This window comes from Varanus komodoensis, unplaced genomic scaffold (genome assembly GCF_004798865.1).
Source record: "Varanus komodoensis strain SLA01 unplaced genomic scaffold, ASM479886v1 scaffold4, whole genome shotgun sequence".
NCBI classification, from domain to species: Eukaryota; Metazoa; Chordata; class Lepidosauria; order Squamata; family Varanidae; genus Varanus; species Varanus komodoensis.
The window spans coordinates 48,636,533-48,658,742 of NW_025335941.1; the positions used below are offsets into that span (position 1 = coordinate 48,636,533).

Here is a 22,210-nt window from a genome sequence, read left to right on the forward strand (position 1 = left end):
TGAGGTTTGAGCTTGAGAGCAGCCTTTACCTCTGTAAGAGTGCGGACCCGATTGTGCTGGTCCACCCCCGGAGCCGGATGGTTTCCTGAAGGCCCTGGGAGAGTTTCCAGTTGACAAGGCTGGTGCTCCTGTCGAAGCTCTGGTCGAGCTGTGGAATGGGGAAATGACCAGGGCTATTGACACCATCGCTCCTAAGCCTCCTCTCCCACCGGGCAGAGCCCGTTCATCCCCTTGGTAATACACCTGAATTACAGGCGATGAAGCAGGTTGGGAGACGGCTAGAACGTAGGTGGAGGAAATCACGGGATGAATCTGACCCAACACACTTAAGAGCCCATTATCAGGGCTATGCTGTGGCGGTGAGGGCGGTGAAAAAGAAATTTTTCTCCACGTCCATTGCCTCCTCACAATGCCGTCCGGTGGAGCTTTTTCGGGTGGTACAAGGGCTGGTTCACCCAGGCCCTAAGAAAGACCTGGTACCACCCTCGATGACCCGCTGTGATGACTTTGCCAAGCATTTTAGGGAGAAAATCGCTCAGATTCGTCACGAGCTGGACTCCACTAGTGACTCAGAACCTTCAGGGGAGGAGCCAATGTTGCCGTCCGGTCCACAATTGATGGATGAATTTCAGTTATTGTGGCCTGATGATGTGGACAAGGTGCGTGGACAAGTACATTCCACCACCTGCTTACTGGACCCTTGCCCATCTTGGCTACTCAAGACAGCCAAGGACGGGATAGGGATCTGGATCCTGGAAGTTGTCAACGCCTCTCTAAGGGATGGTCGGGTACCTGCCCCTTTAAAGGAGGCGGTAGTCTGGCCTGTCCTAAAGAAGGCATCCCTGGATCCAGAGGTGGCCACCAATTATAGACCGGTGGCCAACATCCTGTTTCTGGGCAAGGTGTTAGAGCGAGTGATGGTGGGACAACACTCCAAGCACTCTTGGAGGAAACTGATTATCTGGACCCATTTCAGTCCAGCTTCAGACCCGGGTATGGTACTGAATCTGCCTTGGTCACTCTGTATGATGACCTGTGCAGGGAGAAAGTCAGGGGGAGTGCGTCCCTGTTGGTTCTCCTGGACCTCTCAGTGGCTTTCGATACCATCAACCATGGTATCCTTCTGGATAGCCTAGTGGGATTGGGAGTTGGGGGCACTGCTTTGCAGTGGTTCCGCTCCTATCTCAATGGCCGATTCCAGAAGGTGGTGCTGGGGGACTATGGCTCTGCGCCATGGCATTTATGCCATGGAGTTCCGCAGGGTTCCATCTTGTCCCCCATGCTATTTAACATCTACATGAAACTGCTGGGAGAGGTCATCAGGAGGTGTGGGCTGCAAAATCATCAGTACACTGATGATACCCAGCTCTACCTCTCGTTCTCCACCAATCCAGGTGAGGCAGTGGCTATACTGAACCGGTGCCTGGCCGAGGTAATGGGCTGGATGAGGGCCAATAAACTGAAGCTCAATCCAGACAAGACGGAGGTCCTGTTGGTAGGTGGATCGGGCTTTGGGATGGGGGACTTTGACCTTGTCCTGAATGGGGTTGCACTCCCTCTTATGGACAGGGTCCGTAGCTTGGGAGTGCTCCTCGACCCAGAGCTATCATTGGAAGCTCAAGTGACAGCAGTGGTGAGGAGCGCTTTCCTTCAGCTTCCGCTGATCCATCAGCTGCATCCCTACCTGGAGAACGACTGCCTTGCAACAGTGACACATGCATTGGTCACTTCCCGATTAGACTTCTGTAACACGCTCTACGTGGGGCTGCCCTTGAAGACGGTCCGGATACTTCAATTGGTGCAAAACAGAACTGCCAGGCTGCTGACGGGGACTGGGCGTTGTTCTCATATAACCCCAGTCCTCCGTCAACTCCACTGGCTTGAAGTCCGGGCCTAATTCAAGGTGCTGGTTATCACCTACAAAGCCCTGAACAGCTTAGGCCCTGGTTACCTAAAGGAGCGCCTGCATCCATATATGCCCTCCCTCCCCTGAGATCAGCGACAGAGGCCATTCTCCGGGAACCCTCCATGAAGGATATTCGGAGGGTGAGTACTCGGAGGAGGGCTTTCTCTGCGGTGGCGCCCAACCTATGGAATCCGCTCCCCAGAGAGGTCCGCCTGGTGCTGTCCTTATTTGTTTTTCGGCACCAGGCCAAGACCTTTTTATTTAAATGCTATTTTAACTGTTAATGGTTTATTTGTTGGTTTAAATTGACCAGGCTGGATCCACTATTTTATTTTATTTTATTTTATTTTATTTTTTGTATTATATTTATTTGATGATTTTTTTGTATTTTATATGGGATTTTAATGATTGTAAGCCGCCCCGAGGCTCATACAATGGGACGGCATATAAGTTGTTCAAACAAACAAACAAACAAAGGACAAGTGCTTGTTAATCATACGAATGCATTTGAATTCACAGATCAGAAGGTTAGAAGACAGGACCTACCTGCAAGATTTATTTATTTTTCTATAAGTAAAATGGTTGCACATCTACTTTTATTATTATTATTTTGTAAAAACTAAAAAATCAGAAAGAGACTCAGCAGCCCTGTGGTAAGGCTGAAACCTTATTCAGCCTTCCTTGGTAAGCCGAGTTCTGATGCTTTATTATTTTGGAGTACTCAGAAATTGTCAGAAATTGTGCTGAATGGTTATAAATATCACTTGTGCTTATATACATCTATATAGCAGGCAGTAATTCCTACTGGACACAGGCCCTTACTTCTGCCGTTAGGCAGTATGCCGTCTGCTAATCTGCACAAGCCATGAAAACTATGCATTCTGCATTTTGTCAAATTCTAACTTTTTCGTTGTCCAGAGTATTAATGCACAGACCCTGTATGCCATCATTTCTTGTGAGCACATGAGATGTTCAGCACAGTGAATTCCTGCCCACAGGTCTTTCCAATTGCGTTCAACCCAGGAAAAGCCCACATACAAGGCTTCCTCTATTATAGACAGAGGAAAAGCTCGATCATGCAGGAACTTTGTGTATGCTGCAGAGCCCAAACTGGACTCCATTTGACAGTTATACTTTTGAGCAGCAACACAAGTGTCATTTACTTGCTATAGATGGATTATGATCAGTATGAAATCAAGCAAGTATTTGAACCTGATGCTATGCAATATAAAAAGTCTACTATAAAAGTGGTATGATAACATCACTTACATTCAGCATTGTCGGGAAACTTTCTGTGAATAGCCTTGTAGGTTTCAAGAGCTTTTTGGTAGTTACCTGTTAGCAAAATATTGAACACACATAGACATATAACACATCAGAACCAGAGGTTTCCTAGCTTTGGAGGGTGGATGGAATTTAGAGACCCAAGGTGTTATTAGCCACAGAGAAAAACCAGGTAAAGGTACAATGAAGACAGGTACAACGAAGGTGCCTGCCACCCCCCAGCCCCCTGGTACCTGCTATGACTTACACTAGCTTTAGCAGGTCAATTTAAATTGGGAATCAGCATGGAGAAAAGAGATTAATCCTCCCTTCTCTCAGCCTTCTCCCAATCTGATCACATGTTCCCTGCCACAGCGGCTTTTAACCAACAATAAAGTCAGCTGGCAGTCTGAACACTAGTCTCACATGTCACAAGTACCCTTGCTCTTTTGGGAGATTAAGGTATTAGAACATTTAAAAATCAAACTTGGCATCTTTTCCAACTATAAATATTAATTACAAGCATGAATGAGCATTCAAGAATTATATTTGGATGGAAAGTCTCTTATATAACACATAACAAGGAAAGACCTATCCCAGGTTCTAAAAGGGTGTGTCTGAGTGATTAATATTCTATTTTACAAATATTCCAAACATTACATGAGGCTCTTTCAAAATCTGAATGCAAAATAAAAATGGAAATGGAAAGCTGGACAGATATTAAGATTGCAGCCCTATTTACATTCTTCTGGGAATATTTCCTACTGAAGTCAGTGGAACTAATTTCAAGACTTTCCAACTTTTAGATTAAATGGCTGTTAGAAACAAAATACTGCCATAAAAATGTCTAATATTTTTTAATTAAAGAGATAACTACCAAAGTCATGCTATGCAAAAAGACTTACCACTTCTTCTGTAGCAACTAGCAACCATCAATTGCCATTTCACTTGAGTTGGTCTGCAGATAAATATATCACAGTTTTACAACAGAGAAATTTTTTTCTCTAGATACTAAAGTTGTCAAGAAAATCCACAACCAACAGACTTTAAGCCCAAATTAATTCTATCTTGGATGAACAGACAGATTTTTTTTTCTCTAATATCAGGGTGAAATCTGTTGTTTGTTGGGATTACATTGCCATGCCAACTTTTAGTCTTAAAAGAACAATATAGAAATAGAGCCCAATTTTAAAAAATATGTAAGGCATGGTCCAACTCAAGTAAAGCACTTAAATAGTTCAGCTGGAGAGTATTAAGCACATATTTAGGAATCAAAAATAAGGCAAATTGCCATATACTTAGTCAATCTTTTTTTTTCCATTTATTTCAGTATTGTCTTCACTGACTGGCAGTATATAGGTTTTCAGACAGGAGCTTTTCCTAGCCCTATTTGAAAATACCAGATAATGAACTGAAGAACTTTTGCTACCCTTCTCCTCTCATGTTGCAATTAATGGGACTTTCAAGCATTTTAACTTTGATAAGATTATATCATAGCATTCAGGTTCTTAATAATATTGCAAGACCACTTGTTCAACTTAACAATATATCATCATCATCCTTAAAATGGTGATATTATTCTACTTATTGGAAATCAGAAGGACTCTCATTTATATTATTTCAGAATATATGAATCTGCATGCAAAGATAAAGAAAAAAGTTGTTTTATGACTAACAGATTCCTTATTTGGGGAGTTTTATATTAATATTCAAAACCTCCCCAAAGATATGAGTGCATGTGTTTGAAGTTGCTACACTGAAACACAAATACCAAGGGGTCTGTGCCAGAAGAAGTATTTCAAAATCCAGTCTGATATTTTGAAATTCACTGAGTTTTCTTATAAATTTTCCTATACGCAAAGAGTGCCAGAATGAATAATCCAATAGCTAAGCAGCATTTCACAGTTTTGAAATGGCCAGCAAGGCTTTGTTGGAGTTTTAAACATATTTCTATTGGCCTCTATCAACTTAAAAATAAATCAATTATTTTTCTTTGAGCAAATACAGTCAAATAATTTGGGCACATCCTGAAAATATATGGAGGTGAAAAACTGCTTCATTCTATATGCCAAAATAATGAAAATAGAGCATGCTGTTTGAGGCATAGTAAAACCCAGGTTAGATTTCATATGAGTTTTATCACAATACTGTCTTTTTAACGGCATGATATTAAAAAGAGAATGGCTTAAGACTGTGGCATTTCACTGGCATCAGGAAGTGATGGCACTGTTTTGGAAAAATGGCTCAGGATTGGTTGACCTGTCAGCCAAGCACCCAGTATCTCTCAAGATTCTTATGGCAGACTACCGGGGGGTGGGGGGTGTTCAACAATGCTTAAGAATATGAATGAAAACATCATTGGAAAACCAGTCATCTTTGGGTACCCTGGGAATTGTTTCGTATCAATAAAGCCTAGAAAAGCAGCCCTCCAGAGTAAAAAGAAATTGGAGGATGTTTTCTAGACCACCTAAGAAGCTGTTCTTTCTCACTGTTACATTTTTGCTTAAGCTGAAATCTCAGCATTACTACTTTAAAAGTTCCAAAGAAATCAAAAGTGTGAATAAGTAATAAAAAGTACCTGTTCTACTGTTTACATGTAACTTATTACATATTTGTATGTCAATTTGCTTATCTTGGGTCCAATATAACTGTATTACATAACATCCCTTACCAGTGATACTGTTCTGAACACACAACTAGCATTACTTACTGAATAAGTGCTGCTCTTTCAAAATAGTGAATGGCTTTTTCACAAAATTGTGTGTCAATGTAATAGGCTCCAAGCCATTCAATGACCTCAATGTTTGAAGGGAAATAGCGATAGGACTGACAAAATAAAGAAGGTGAAAGAAATGCAACATTAGTGATAAACAACATCTTTATTTTGCTTCTGGAATATCTTACTCATTTATGTGTTTAATTCTCCAGATGCTGAAAATATGTAATACATGAATGAGAGCAGTGTATGAACACTCTAACTAATCCCTAAAGAGAATGTGGTATATTTTGCAATTAACAGAAAATGTTTCAGAAGACTTTGCTGAGGCAAATGCCATATTTTCCACACATCCTATTTTCAAACATTTTAACTTTGTGAAATTAAGTAATGATCTACGGAAATAAATTCATTTCCTTACACAATTAATTTGGTCAAATATATTATAGTTTTCTGGATTCTGAATTCTGGATAAAAATCCTGCTAATTTGTTGGAAGACGTGTATTCTTTACTTTGGAAGAAAAATACTTTATTAACAGTATTTATTTGTTTGGAATGTTATAAAAATATATACAGCACCATTTTGTGCATGCTTACACAGCAATGAATTTCACTGTATTCAACAGGGCCTGCTCCCTAGTAAATGTGTTTCGATCAAAAAGTTAAAACACATCAAATGCACTCTATTTATGCTGAAAATAAAAAAGCAAGTAGTGTGCCAGCTCTTACTCCTTCCTCCCTAAGGAAGTGAACCAAAAATCATAGCTGTAGGCAACTTCCCAGAAGAATAGAATGAGAACTTTTACTGAAAGGGCCATTGTGTGGTTAAGGGTAAGTTCCTCTATCTACAGCAGGAGTGGGCAGCATGTGGCTCCAGATGTTTTGTCCTAGGTCTCCCATGTTCCTTGCCATTGGCTGTGCTAGCTGTAGCTCCACGAGGGGAGTTGCAGACCAAAACATCTGTAAAGCCATACATTATCCAGTAATGTTCAGTAATTCTGCATCTCAAAGCTGGCTTGCTTGTTACATGGGGGATTTCCTAGTCAAATGCCTGTTATGAAATGGTTAAAATTGCCCCCAACCATGTAGGAATTCAGCAATAGCTTGCCATTCAGAGCACTGTTCAAGAGGTTCTATTTTGATGGTACAAGCTTCTATTCCACATCATTGCTAAAAAAAAGAAATAAGAGTAATCAAAATATCTAAGTAATTTATTCTAAATCAGACAATCTAAATCAGGGATAGTGAGCATGTGGAAAGCACCATCTCCCTGAATTCACTGGGCACTGGGGGAGAGGGGAACAGAAAAAATATTTTTGCAGAGAAAATAATGGTTTAGAGATAGAGCACCAAAATTTAGTAAGCTATATCTAACCTCTTTGAAACTTTATATGACTATATGCACCATTTAAAAATTGATGAGGACACCCTGTGGACTGCAGGCTGTGGAGGTTGAATTCAAGGATAAAAATGGTCCCCAGAGGTCCCAAGGTTGTCTAGATTCTTATAAATAAGACAGAATCAGAGTTACTTCTGTATTAGCCTTCAGTATATCTTGAGAAAGTAAAAGTCAAAATTCTCTGTATGGACTACTATATAACACAAGGGAGGTCTGCTGGTTGGGTGAAAGGTTCTAATTCTAACAGTCTGATTCCGTTTCTGCTGAATTAAGCAGGTGTTAGATGGAAGTTGGAACTGACTGCTTCTCACATCCTGACACAGTTTACTGTATAATAAAAGGACACATGTAGAATGAACAGGTAGGGTGGCAAAGATAAAATTAAATCCAGTAATAAATGTGAGGGATCCATTCACATATTTCTGCTCAACATACATTATCTAGCATCTTGTTACACTGCCTTTGTACATGGAGACGTATATACGAAGACAACAGTCCAATTTAGTCCAAATGAGAACTGTTCCATATGAATAGAAAACATCAAAAATCTAACTGTCATACTAAATTTAACATTTCTGTAGCAGCTATTTATAATGCTTCCTTATTAAAAGTTACATGAATAAATTTACCAAGAATTATTCTACATTAGTGACAAAATGTTCAAATTTTATTAACTCTTGGCATTTTACAATATCCATTTGAATGCCATTTTCTTTCTATGCTATGCTAGAATATGGGCAATTTAAATAACACATAGGTAAAGGTAAAGGTAAAGGTTTTCCCTTGACGTTAAGTCCAGTCTAAAATATGGGCAATTTAAATAACACATACCTCGTAGTAATATTGAAAAGCTTGAGACTTATCCCCTTCGTTATCATAGAGTTCCCCAAGCTTCGCTAATGCATGTGAATCTGTTGGAACCACACTGATGAGTTGCATAAGCCACTCAATGGCCTGATTAGGATCTTCCATTAATTCATATCTGAAGTATCATCAGTTAAGGAAACTTCTCATGTTTTGATACATAGCTGATGAATTTGTTTGACTCACCAACATGTGGGAATTCAAAAACCATTTTTACACAAACATATACTGTGCTACATATTGGTTGAAAAGATACATGCTTGCTATTTGGAAGAGAACCTGGGCACTATTTCGAAGGATAGCATGAAGCTTCAAGAAAGAATCCAATGCTTCGTCTAACCTGTTCAGCTTTTTATATGTTAAACCTAAAGAAAAGTCAGCAAAATTGAAAACTTCAGTAGAATTACAAGAAGGAATAGCAGAAATTCAAGAACAAAGTTGTTATGGGTAAGAGAAGTAAGTAAGCCAGAATATAGAAAGATTTTTTCAAATGGTTCTTTCCCACTGAATCAAACACTGCAACAAATTAGTTAAATGGCACAAAACAAATAGTAAGAAATTGGCAGCCTGAGCAATATATATGCCACTCTGATGTGCCATGGCAGTCCAAATTTATGTTACTTATTTGACAAAAAAAGGCATTCAAGGCAGATTGAATTCTGTTGATATGCATGGTTAAAAAGGAGCATGATGGAGAGCAATAAACATTTTCCCTCAGATTACCTGTGGGATGGAATACATTTGACCTTAGCCTCCACTGAACAAACAAAGCTCTACATATGCAGGATATGTAGACAAACCTTTAGTTAGGGAGCTATGCAGAGCTTAGTTGGAACAGCTGAACCCCAAGTCACTGACTGGAACCAGTGGGTCATGTATATTTCCAGAAAGGGCTCTTCTGATGCTCTTGCCACTACCCTGACTCAGTACCTACTTGTATGCTTCCACAAATATCACTACTAAAATTCTTCTATGGCAGGAAATCTTAACATTAAATCTTAAGATACACTTTGGGTGTGGATCATGGTGGCCAAGCAGTCCCTTAAACTCGGCTTCTGATATAAACAAAATGCCTTTATGTCAACAACAAGAATGAACTACTTTTAGCCAGCAAGTAACTTGCACTTTTTCAGTTCCACAAAGTGCCTCAGGAAGCAAATTGGTCACATATGTTTCTATGAACAGACAGGGCTCCTCTAACCAGTTAACAATAATAAATTATAAGCATCAAATCACCAAATTTCAATGCACCAAATATCATATGTATGGATGAAGCCTGCTTAGACAAGACCTCTACCCCAACATTGGGGTACACAGAGGGATTTTGGAAAGAAACAATTATATAAGTTTGACTTACCAATGTTATAAAGTGCTTCAGTGCATGAAGAATCATTCCTTAGAGATTCCTTATAAAACTCAGCTGCCTTCTCATAGTCTCCATTTGCAAAAATGGTATTTCCTTTATTTGTGAGAGCAGCTGGGTTGTATCTATCTGAATTGACTGCTAAATCTGCATAGTTGCTTGCCTGTGTAAGTTCATTTTCCTGAATTAAACACAGAATACGAATGACTTATGAAACAGTTCCTTGTCTCATGCTTTGGAACTCACCTCTTTTTAAAACTATATTTTTAAAACTATATTGTAGTTAGAGAAAGTTTGTATGCTGTGCACACACACAATGAGAACATGTTTGTCGTATTTCGTTTTAACATTCTACCGTTATTTTTTAAAATCCAAATCATCTGTTAAGATTACTACACAAAGCTTTGGCTATACTTTGCTTAGGATATTTTGTAATCTGAAGTACTTTGCTGGCACAGCTGTACAATTGATTTAAACATTTAGAAATGGAAGAAATCCAGTTCTGAAAATCCATCCTGTGCTAGTTTGGTCCCTCTTCTAGAGAACATAGTAGGCATGATTTTTTTTTTGTTTGAGAAATAAAAGCATTCCAACTAAAAAAAAATCATCTGTGAAAAAAGCTTAACATCTGCATTCCAAATGTTTTTCTAGCCACAGCCAAATTAGCTGTAACTGGGAGATCCATGATCAGATCTACACTTTCCTTTCTTAAGTAAAATACAGCTGGGGTGAAGCTATTGTACCTGTCTCTCTTACCCTGCTGCTAATAGACATTTGGGATGGGGAGATAATGGCAGATGAAGAATGTAAATAGAAACATTAAAACAAACAAACTCTCCAGGTAGCTCAGGTCCAATCCAGATCAGGCTTCCCATGGTGGGTTTGAAACAAAGAAAAAATGTTAGATCATGCCTTTCTAGTTTTAGCCCTAGATAAGCAGTGTTTAAGAGGCAGGAGTAAAATCTTGGGTTGTACTGCTTAAATAGATGTTGTATTACAACCTATAAGCAGAGCGGAGGACTGGCTACATTACAGAAAATCATACCATTTCTCTAGCTATTATGCTGGAGGGCTTATATGTACTGTACAAAGTCAAAGTGATTTTATAGGGCAAAGTCAATAAAACTTATACAAACAATAGTATTTCTCTCTCAGTAGGATGGCAAGTAGGGAGATAAACAGCACTTACAGAAGCAGCAATCGCATAGACTTTCTCTTCCTCTATGCATCATGGCTCTTGTCGCCAAGATAATCACCAAATTCATATTGTCTAAACATAAGGCTATGGTTTAGCGTAAGTAGCTCCATATTCAGCACCAATGATTGCATGGCATGGCTGATAAACATTAAGAGCCTTGCTGGGTAAGACTAAGGGTCCATCTAGCCCAGCATTCTGCCCACATAATGGCCATTCAGCTGCCCATGGGAATCCACAAGCAGGATAATGAGTGGGAACTTGGGCACTCTTCTGCCAAAGTCCCCCAGCAACTGCTATACTGCCTCTGACACTGAACTAGTACCCACTAATAGCATTATCTTCCATAAATTTGTCCAATACAGTGGTGCCTTCTGCTTCAAACCTTTCATTTCACTTAAGATGTGATCTTTCGTTCAAATTATACTTTCATAGGAAGAATGGGATGGAAAAGGCAAAATGGGTGTTAGGCAAAAATCTGGTTTCCCCCTTCCTAGCACTAATGGCTTATTATGCGAATGGGGCAGCATATAAATGTTCCAAATAAATAAACAGACAGACAGACAGACAGACAGACAGACAGACAGATAGATAGAAATAAGATTCAACAGGGGATGATGGAAAGACTCTCTCTTTTCCTCCCTCAGTCTGTTCATGGTATCTGATAATAATGCTGTGTGGAAAAACTCCTGTTATTCCAGTTTCAACAACAAAAGAGAATCTCTAAGTTTCCAACTTGTTGTTCGCTCTAAGTTATTGATACAGACTAGTTTAGCTCCTGGAATTTTGCACCATTGACTTATCAGAAACTGATATTCAATGAATCCTAGCTTTAAATTAGGACACTAGAAAAAATTTATGAATTTCAAGTGTGCTATTTTCCAGATATTAACTAACTGAAATTAAATATATAAAACAGTTACCTTGAATATATCTTCCCAACATACCTTCATTAAATTTGAGATGAAATATATGGCAAGAGCAAAAGCCTACATACCTTCAGGCTTAGATTAAGTAACCCCGCCCCCTCTGCAGTCACTCACCAAGAAATAAAGAAATGAAAGATTGGTTGCAGCTGCACTTTTAACTCTGCTATCTTTTTTTTCAAACATCTTTAAAGTCTCCACAGCCTAGAAATAATAAAATAAAGTTATTAATATTGTAAAATAATTCATGCAATATATAGTGTAAAATAATTCATGTAATTCACGAAATACTTTTCTATGCTTAGAATAGGACACAGAGACAACTCAGCTAGTGCAACATCAAGCACTGGCAATATTAAGATTTAAGTATGCCAAAGATACTAGATTGGAGCCAGGAACTAACTTCAAAGTAAATACAATGGGGGATATCTAACCTACAGTGTTCCCAATAGTTTTGTGAGAGGGTGACAGAATAGACATTTTGAAGTAAACTTAAAAAACTATGGTTCTCAGGATGGTTTGAGGGCAAGCCATGATAAAAGGTATAAAACTGGTCTAATGTAGATACGTACTAAGAGTGCTAGTATACTGGGATCTTCAAATACAAGTTAGAGATGTGTACATTTGTAGGTATACTGCATCAATAACTGGAAGTAAAAACGAATAAGAAAATAACAGAACAAGTGGACATGCACTGACTTAATAATGTACAATTGAGGTAATTAAAAAAAGGACACCAATCTTTTAAAAATGTGCTATTATTGCTCTCTACTAAGCTGCCTTGCATTGTCAATTTCTTTGTATATTTCAGCTATCAAATGGAGCCCTAAAATGAATGAGGCAATCTACAAGGAAATTCACAAGGTAAGATTATTTTCACAATTTACAAGTCAGTTGTGAAGGAACAGAGGGCAAATAATAGTTAAAGAAAAAACAGATTCATTAGGCCAAGAGTGCCAAAAGAGTAACTGCATTGACATTCTGGATACTCCTGTGAACTTGGTAAAGACTAATACCTCTATAATTATGTCAATTTTCAGGGAGCCAAAAGTGCAGTTGCAGCATTGATGGAGGAACAGTAACTAAGCGTAACTGTTAAGAGGAACAGGGGTTTTCATTACTCTTGCTATGTGGCTCTGTAGCCAATTCCAGCAACCTGGGTTCAGACAACAAGCCACTGGGATTCAAACACTCAGCTCATTCAGGAAGAATAAGCCACCGTGTAGAAAGCAGTCTATGTATGCACAACACAAACACTACATTAGCTGCCATGTACAACTAACTGGCATGGGCTGTCATACCATGCAAACCAGGTCATTAGTATAGTGCAGGGGTCGGCAACCCACAGCTCCAGAGCCGCATGTGGCTCTTGAATGCCTCTGCTGTGGCTCCATCACTTGCATCACAGCCACTGCCAATCCGAGGCCCGTAATGGCACAGCAGTGTGGCGGCAACCACTGCCGATCTGAGGCCCGTGCCGGTGACCACCACCAATCCGAGGCCCATGCCGGCAAAGTAAGTGCTTTTGTGTGCACGGTTTTCTGCAGCAACCCTACCCCCTGCTTCTGTTATGTGTGGAACATCTAGAGGGTCACAGGATTGTTGTTGCTGTTTTTTGGAGTTGCTTCTCTGACATCTTGGAGTTCCCCCCTTTATGTCACAGCCGGCATGAAAAAGAACCATGACAGCTGCCTCTCCAAGGTTACAAAAATGACCCCAGAGAAACAGAGGGGAAAGAGTCCAGTGCCACCAAGATATGAGGTATAATTATGGTGTCTTAACTTTCGTCTCCTGCTCAGAAATGCTTTAGTTAGACAACCAGAATCAGCAGGCTGGCTGCTTTGCAGAACGAAAGGCAACTGTTCCTCCCACCCTTCATAGGATGCCCATAGTGTTCTGGCATTCCCATAGGATTACACTCAAGCTTTTAATGATGTTGATACATGAAAGAGAAATTAAAGTAACACAATTCTATTGTAAAAAAATACAGCATTTTTTCTAGAGTATGGGGTAATACCCTAATAATATTCATATGTGCTTCAGCAATTGCATTTTAGCATTGTAAGTAGCACCTTTCTTTTCTTTATGTGACAACTTGAATATTTATTAGACTTACTTTTTCTACAGTATAAAAATACTTGTTACAATTCACTAGGCCCTGCTCTCCCCTGTGCTGAAGTTTATGAAGCACAAAATTTCAGTTACTTATTATAAAGTGAATGTACCTTAGAGCAGCAAGCCAAGAATGCTGGAGTGTATTTTAGTTTTACAGTTTCCAGCACAAAGTGCATTACTGTCTTAATTTATGAGGTGCAAAAGAGGGCATATGCAAAGCACATGGAACTGACTCAAGTTTATTGCTCCCCAGCAAACCACTTAGGAAGTGCACACTACCACTACAGCAGAATATTTTTCTCATTATAATGAATTATCTACAGAAGCTATTGATTTTAGAAGGAAGGAAAAAAACTGATGGATTTGAAAAGCAGTATTTAGAGTATTTGGAAGCCCAAGGCTGCAGAATATTGTATATCTTGATTTTTTATCATACTTTTTCTAAACATGTATGACAACAAAGACAGGCATGTAAAAATCTATTAAAACACTTTAAACCATCATATCAAGTCAGTAGCTAGTTACATTCTAGTAGATACTGCCATAGGTTGAAATACCAACTCAGTCTTAGGTAAGTCACAGTTTTCAATCTAAATTTGTTAACAATGAAATGCAAGTAACACAGGGAAACCTTCAGACCATTGTTCCATCAAGCTCTTTATTGTCAATACTGACTGCAGAAATTCTCTAGGCTTCCGGACAAGGGTCTTTTCCAAGCCTATCTGGAGATGGCAGGGACTGAACCCAGGACTTTTTGCTGTCCCACTGAGCTAGAACTCTTCCCTTCAAAATAAGAGCAATCTTGCAGAGTTCTTGAGCAAATAACAAAACACAAATTGAAACGCATGCTGCTTTAAAAAGAATTAGTTTCAGACTTACAGCTACAGCTGAGGAATAAACCTGGCATCAACCATTTTTCCCCACTGACTTGTTGGATGCAGTGCTTAAGCAATAATTTAGTGTTATGTTCAGCAGTCTATTCTTGTTCTCTGGCTCAGCCATGAGACCAAAAACACTCACTCCTATTTTCTACTAAATGAAGTTTATTGATTTGTCTGAACCAGGAAATGTGGTATATGTAAATTAGGTTTCATATTTGAATGTATAATAGTTAAAAGTAACCACAATTTGTCCCAGACTGAACATAATGATAAAACAGATTGAAAAGAAAAATGAAAGCTTCTGATCTCCTCGAAACCACACTGAAGAAGCAGAGAAAGGAAAATGCATGAACCCAAGTCATCTTTCTGTGATGCTAAGACATATTATAGTCTTATGTTTAAAGTAGCCAGTATGTCTTGTATTGTTGGCTACCCCTCAGGTAAATTAATTGTACTCTTTAAAAGCTAAGAATTATGCATGACGATCAATAATTTTAAGCATATCAGATGATTTCCCTGCACCAGGAATGGCCAGTGTGTGGCCCTTCAGATATTGCTGGATTATAACTTCCATTTCTTTTCTGTTTGCTATGTGAGCTAGAGCTGGCTGATGGGAATTGCAATCCAACAACAGCAGGATGGTCCCATGTTGCCTGCCCCGTCCCAAACAGATACTCTTGGTTTGAAAGAAAACTGTGCGTGCATATTAATTTATTTCATTTCTATACCACTCAATAGCCAAAAGAGAAAACATGTGTATACACTGTTATATATTGTGATGTACTTACAGTTTTTTCTTGCTATACACTGAAGCAATAGTCATCGTTTTTAGGCATTATGTAAAATTATCCTTGGACAGAATGGGAACACTTCTTGTTTGGTAATAATGAAGTATTTAAACAAATTTCTTAACAAGAGTTAATAACTATGGCTGAAAAATATGTGTTGAGAGTCAAACCTAAAGCTAAACCATGTCAAAGAACAGTTTTGGTATGGCTTTCTACGTTTGGTACTTCTATGGCTTCCTAACAATTTTGAATTGTATGATTTCCTTCAGATTCAGAATAATGAAAAGCATCAAGAATGAAGCAATACACCACAGTCTGAGTTACAGCAGGTCACACTAGGCTGATAGTCAGATAAAGCAACATAATTGAAACAAAGCAGCTGTAAAAATATGGCAATGCATGTACAACCTAAGGCAGTAATGGCGAACCTTTTAGAGACCAAGTGCCCAAACTGACACCCAACACCCACTTATTTATCGCAAAGTGCCAACACTACAATAAAACCTGAAAACTGAGATTTTAGTTTAGAAAAAACAACACACAGTCAGTCCAAGCAAATATATATGTATCCTTGGCAGCGGACTGACCGGCCTTGCGAAAGTTCGAATGAGTCACGGCTTGTGACATCATCACCTGGCACCGTTACTCCTTTCCAAGCATGCACATGGCCCCTATGTGCACTGCAATTCGATGCTCAGCTGCTGGGGCGATTTGGCTTGCGGGCCAACAGAGAGAGCTCAACATGACCACTGTGGCACACGTGCCATAAACTCATCAGCACAAGCGTGAACTAACCCTACCCTGGTGCACTCCCCTAACCCTAATATAGGGGTAAAATACCACTGAAAAGGGCAATTTTGAAAAAGCTTTCCTTGAGTAGCTTTTTCTGCACAGCTACTCATCTTTTCTGCCCATTCTAAACATATTTCAACCATCAAACTCACGCCAGGACCCCTCATTTTTCTAACCCTACCCTAGTGCACACCCCTAACCCTAATCTAGGGCTAAAATTCCATTAAAAAGAGGGCATCATACTGCTGACTCATGTTTAGCATGTAGTCGACAGCACCCCAAGATCCTTCTTACAAGTGCTGCTCTCCAACCACTTGTCCCCTAACCTGTAGTTATGACACCTATTCCTATGTCCCAAGTGCAAGACCTTACACTTATCCACATCCTGTTGTCCCTGGACTGCTTCCATAGTCTGTCCAGATCCTTTAGGATCTGGAGTACTTGCTCCTCAACTGTACCCACCGCCCCCATTTTAGTATCATCTGCAAATGTGATCAGCAGACTTGTCACCCCCTCTTCCAGGTCATTGATGAAAAGAGTGAACAGAATGGGTCCCAGGACTGAGCCCTGGGGGACCCCGCTCGTCACCACTGCCAACCTGATGATTCTCCACTAATAGTTACTGTTTGCTTTTGGATTGCTAGACATGAAAAGAAAATGCAGCAAGTTCCTAATTATTTGCCTGCCTGTGCACATTCCATCATTAAGTATTGTTGATTCTTTGTAAGCTTGGAACCCCACATTAAATTATGCAAAATTCTAGCTGTAATAAATTTGTATTATACCTACCTCTTCATACTTACAACACCAAACAAAATGTGAGAGACAGAATGAAAAAAGGGAAGGAATAATTAAAGGAAAGGAAAAGGAACACTTTGAAAACACAGAGATAAACTAATCTCAACACCAACAAATCAAATATATGATTAGAAGAGAAACATGTAGGACAGACATATTGCATAAACCATTTCTATCTATCCAGCCTAGCACTCCAGGCAACTGACTGTCCAATACTGTCAGGTAATAAATCAACAACTTCTTACATGCTAAATACTGCAAGAATGCAACAATGGCAGCTTATTTTTTATTTCATTGTGTTATCATTTATTGCTAGCAAGGGTAGGTGTGAGTGCACTCTAGTATTTCAGTAGTCAGAAACAAGTCTAGAAGCACAATAAAGCTTATCCCATGGACCACCTGCTATAACTTCAGACATCTCCAAAGAGGGACACAAGCACACCATCATGGCAAAGTCCTTAGTGGAGCATGATAGACCAGGACTGGGGAAACAGAGGTTAAAAACCTCACTTGGCTATGAAGTTCTATAGGCTAAACTGGACCAGTCACAAATTCTCATCCTAACCTGTCTGACAGGGTTGTTATGGGGACAGAATGGCTATGTTCACACATAGCTTTAAACCAAGCCATGCAGTTTCTATGAATCATGGTACACCACCTTGTGTCCTGTTTGTTGTATATAGTTGCTTTGGTTTTTGGTTTATTTTTTGTAAGCCATTCAGAGACTTTTTAGTATTGGATGGCATATAAAACTTTAAATAAATAAACTCTCCATCTTCCCTACAAATGGTGGCACATATCCCATCAGCCCCCACAGCTGGGAATCAATCCCAGTGTGCATGAATCCTGCCTGCCTCTTCTCCATTGGCCCTCCCTCCCTTGGGCGTGACTATAGCTGGCTACCGCTTTTCTTCTTTCTGCACTACTGCAGAGCCACTATCTACTCATTAGAGTAGCACAGCTGCTCTGCAGAAGCAACAAAGGTGCACCTCCCACCGCCACCCTCTGTACCTATGGAGAAGCACACACATGCACTCACACTTCTCCTTTGCTTCAAATGTGTAGAGTGGATATCAATCTCTCACTCATTGCAGGTTGCGCAGTGGGGGTCATCATCAGGTTCTGAAGTGCAGGAGTAGGGGGACAAGCTTTTTCAAGGTTGTTTAATGAAGTTTCTCATAAAGAGCATGCAAGTCTATCTGCTTTTGAAGAGATAGAAGGGTTTTCAGGAGGAGAAGGGGAGCATATGAGGGACTCAGTCCATGACCCTGCGAGGTGGTGGCAGGAGAGATGAGTTGCTCAGCTGGAGGGGCTCCATCACACTCAATACAATAGGAGTCCCCCTGGGGGTGGAAGCCAGCTGGCTTACTGAAAGGGAGGGATCAAGGAAAATTTCCAGTTTAGATACAACTTTGAATATGAGCAGAGGCTTTTCCTTCCCACTTTGGGAAAAGGCTATTTAGAGCTAAGTGTTCTGTTAACTGTGGATCTTCAATAAAAGAACTGCATTTTCAAAGGATTTTCTTGAGTTTTGGAACCTAAAGGAAGGAACTAGCTTGCAACAGCAAGTACCCAATACTCCCTCCATGTGCCAAATTTGTACACACTGCCAAAGCTGCCTCCTCCTGGCAGTCCAGCCAATCAATGCCCTGCCCACCAGCATTTTTAAACCAATGGAATGTTGTTGCATGCAAACCATGTCATTATGATAATACAGGCTGCTCTCAATTTGTTGAGGTATATTATAAAGAAAGTTTGTAACTGCAATTGCATTTTATCACATTTCTATGCAAAAATATACCAGTATAATATTTTATGGAAACTCGATACCTGATTAAAATCTTTTTGCCTCAAATATGTAATTGCTTTGTTGATTTCCAGGTCATTGGCTAACTCCACATACTGGGAAGCTTTGACTATTTCTACGCACCTATAATATAATCAGTATAAAAAAGCAGAAATCCTTTGTTACTTTGATCTTCTCCAAATCAAGGAAACAACTGCTCAATTATTATTAAAAATTCAGTTATAATCCTACAAACTGGCTTTAGGGTCCACATGCATTGCAGTCTTGATATTTAACAAACACTTAGGATCAAATGAGTCTTACTGATCACTTGATGGACTAACATTAAGGGCTGCTAAACACCTTGACAAATTGTGCAACAAATATTTATTTTGGTTCAGAATCTTTATCACTATACTGTGGAAAGATGGCAAGGTCAAGAGATACTTGCTTGAAAAAAGCCACCTAATAAATTTATGAACCAAATGTGACTTAAATGAGCCACACCACTGCACTGTCTCTAGGATTAAGGTTCAGGCTTTGGAACTTTGATGGACCAACACAAAATGAAAGAAATATGAATAGTTTCATTTTATTTCAGCCTTTGCTTTTGATTGCTTGTAGAGATATCATTATATGCTTATTAGACAAATGATATTTATAATTTAGGGAGGGTGAGATTCTAAAAAGTTGAATTATATCAGAAACAGAGAGTGACATATCCAAGGAACTATAGACTTCTATGGGATGATTCTGGAATAAATGATCTGAGAATAACATCTTAACTGAAAAATGTTGCTTACCAGTCATAGCCTACAGCAAAGGAAGTCTCTATTGCTGGGGCAATTAGTTTAGCTGCTGTCATGATATACTTTTCTGCTGTAGCTTTCCTTAAAAACATCAGATGTTTATTTCAGAAAAACAAGTATCACATGCATTAATGTGGTTGAATATAATACCTTGTTTGCAGATAACACAAAATATATATTAAGAAAAACATCCAAGAATCCTGAGACATCTTAAAAGCTGGGGTAGTCTAATAATTTGTAGACTATAATTCACATCATCCAATGTATAAATAACAGCAATTTATATATTATGCACTGCAGCCTCCCCCAGCTACAAACTACACACCCCAGAAATCCTGACCATTACCCCCACTGAGGCTGATGGGAGCTGAAGACCAAAATATTTGGAGGCTGCTAAATACTATTAGAGAACTTTGTCTCCAAGAATGGGGCCTTATACAACCAAGGAAGCATCAACCATATACAGGAGGGAGGTATCAAAAGATTTGGGGAGGGAAACAGTTTGCAAAACCACCAAAAAACTTAAAGAACAGTATCACCATGAGGCAGTGGTAGAGGAAGCTCAACACAGCCTGATGAAGACTGAGTACGCTCAGCAACAACAGACTGCTGGCTGATGTTTAGAAGCATTCTGAACAGGAGCAGTCCTAATGACAATGTTTTGCTATAGGTTTCAGTTGCCCAATTTTTAATCCTATCTTCCCACACGGACTCTCTCCTAGGGTATTTACTTTGAAAAGAAAGTTAAAACAGAGGACACAAACAGAGGGTGAAAACAGTTTTGCATATTTGCTAAAAATGTTACTAGAATTCAAGGGTGGATAAAATCTGGTATAAATAGCCTGACTATTACCAGTGAGTCTGTAAGGCCTAGACTAGGAACATTAAAAATAACCATAAAGGGAAGAAAGAAAAAAAATCAACAAATGTTGAATTAAACAATTCAGTATGAACTGGCCCACTGCTTAAACATCAGTGAACCAGTTCATATGATATGACAGCCCATCATGGATTATCTGCTCACAGTGAGCTGCAGCTGAGGTTTGCCCTGGTGTGAATTTCATGCAATCCCAGCTGGTGGGATTCATTTGTGAGCTACACAGCCTTCCCAATATCCTAAAAAATGGTTTTTGTGAGAGTTCTTCCACTACACAATCCCCAGCCAGCGCTCCTATACTCATAATGGAGGACAGCATGCAAGTGGTGACCTGAGGGCTAAGTAACCCATGGTGTCTGTTCCACTGTCTGAACCAGATCAGTAAATTAGACCAGAGTTCAGTTCCTTAGATATACCCAAGGAATAGAGAATGTCCTTTGCAATTACTTAACTAGAGGAACTTCCAATGTTACCTTTCACGCTCCATTTGCCGTAAGCTGTCATTTTTAATAGCCTCTATCAGTAGGTTTGTATGTGGATCATCCTAAATAATGTCAAATGATACATCATAGGTAAAGATATTTGCAGACACAAATATACTAATTAAAATTGATTAAAAGTCACAGTATATGTTGTATTAGTTCTTAAAAGATAATTCCTTCAAAACAGCTTCTCTCAACCTAGTGCTATTTGACTACAGCTTGCAGCATCCCACAGACAGAAGATGCCTTCTTTAAAAGTTATGTTTTTATGGAAGGAACAGCCCTGCCAGTGGCCTCCTCAGAGGTACCTGCTTGTTCAGTCACTGTTGGTAACAGAACAATGAAGTAATTGGATCCTTAGTCTGATGCCTTCCTTGAGATACATTTACGTATAAATATACTGGAAGACTCAGGCTACATTGTTTAATTGTAACTTTTTATTTTTTTATCAAATATATATTAGAAATTCTACTTCAGATTGAATTTGAGAGCTTTTTTTAAAAGAAAGGACTATTTTGATGAACTCACCATTGTAAAATATTGGATAATAGACTACTTCTACTTATTGTCACTGTCATATTATTATTTCATTTCTATACCACCCTTAGTCAAAGATCTCTGAGTTGTTTACAACAAATATGTCATCAAAGAACCAGTTCCCCCAGCATTACAACTTTGCTTTACAAATCACAGTTATTGATTTGCTAATACTTACTCCTTGTGAAATATATTTGTCATCATCATCCATTTCCAGTGGAACTGCAATCAATTTTTGAAAAGCTTTCTTCATTTGATCTCTCTCTCCAGTAGCAAAATAGCAAAGGATCAAGTTGAAGCCTGCTTTCAGGTTTGGTGATGTGCTCATGATGTGCTCAAAAGAGCTAATGGCATCAGTATACTGGCCAGTTTTAATAAATGCAATTCCAATGTTCTGCATTATTTTAATCCTAATGAAATAAATCATAATTAGAATGCTATATTGATTTCTCACATGCACAAATGGACTGGACTGCTAGAGGCAAAGAGGCAAAAGCTTCCTCATTCAGTCAGTGACCCCAACAGGGATTCCTGTTTTCCCACTGCCATTAGCAATGCAAAAGTAGCAGTTTCAGATGCTTCAGTGTTTTTGGGGAAGGGAAAAGTTAAGGGCCCCCACTCCCCCAATGATCTTAATTGTGACTGCTTTTAAGTGCTGCTTTCAATACAGGTAAAATAAAACTTAAGCAAAGTAAACAAGAGACAGCCAATA

General features: G+C 39.2%; 1 protein-coding gene across 5 annotated transcripts in view; it reads right to left on the reverse strand.

Moving 5' to 3' along the window:
- Positions 1–22,210, reverse strand: part of IFT88 (intraflagellar transport 88) — a 51,537-nt gene that overhangs the window by 14,391 nt on the left and 14,936 nt on the right. For 4 of the 5 annotated variants that reach the window (XM_044441666.1, XM_044441667.1, XM_044441665.1 and 1 more), the window contains 11 exons: positions 21,677–21,908; positions 20,953–21,023; positions 19,597–19,683; positions 18,838–18,937; positions 11,751–11,837; positions 9,507–9,693; positions 8,406–8,514; positions 8,117–8,267; positions 5,880–5,995; positions 4,075–4,127; positions 3,176–3,241 (listed from right to left, as the gene is read on the reverse strand). In XM_044441666.1, the coding sequence (XP_044297601.1) occupies positions 3,176–3,241; positions 4,075–4,127; positions 5,880–5,995; positions 8,117–8,267; positions 8,406–8,514; positions 9,507–9,693; positions 11,751–11,837; positions 18,838–18,937; positions 19,597–19,683; positions 20,953–21,023; positions 21,677–21,908 (1,259 nt within the window). The remainder of the gene's footprint in view (positions 1–3,175; positions 3,242–4,074; positions 4,128–5,879; positions 5,996–8,116; positions 8,268–8,405; positions 8,515–9,506; positions 9,694–11,750; positions 11,838–18,837; positions 18,938–19,596; positions 19,684–20,952; positions 21,024–21,676; positions 21,909–22,210) is intronic. The other variant, XM_044441668.1, reaches the window with a different exon arrangement.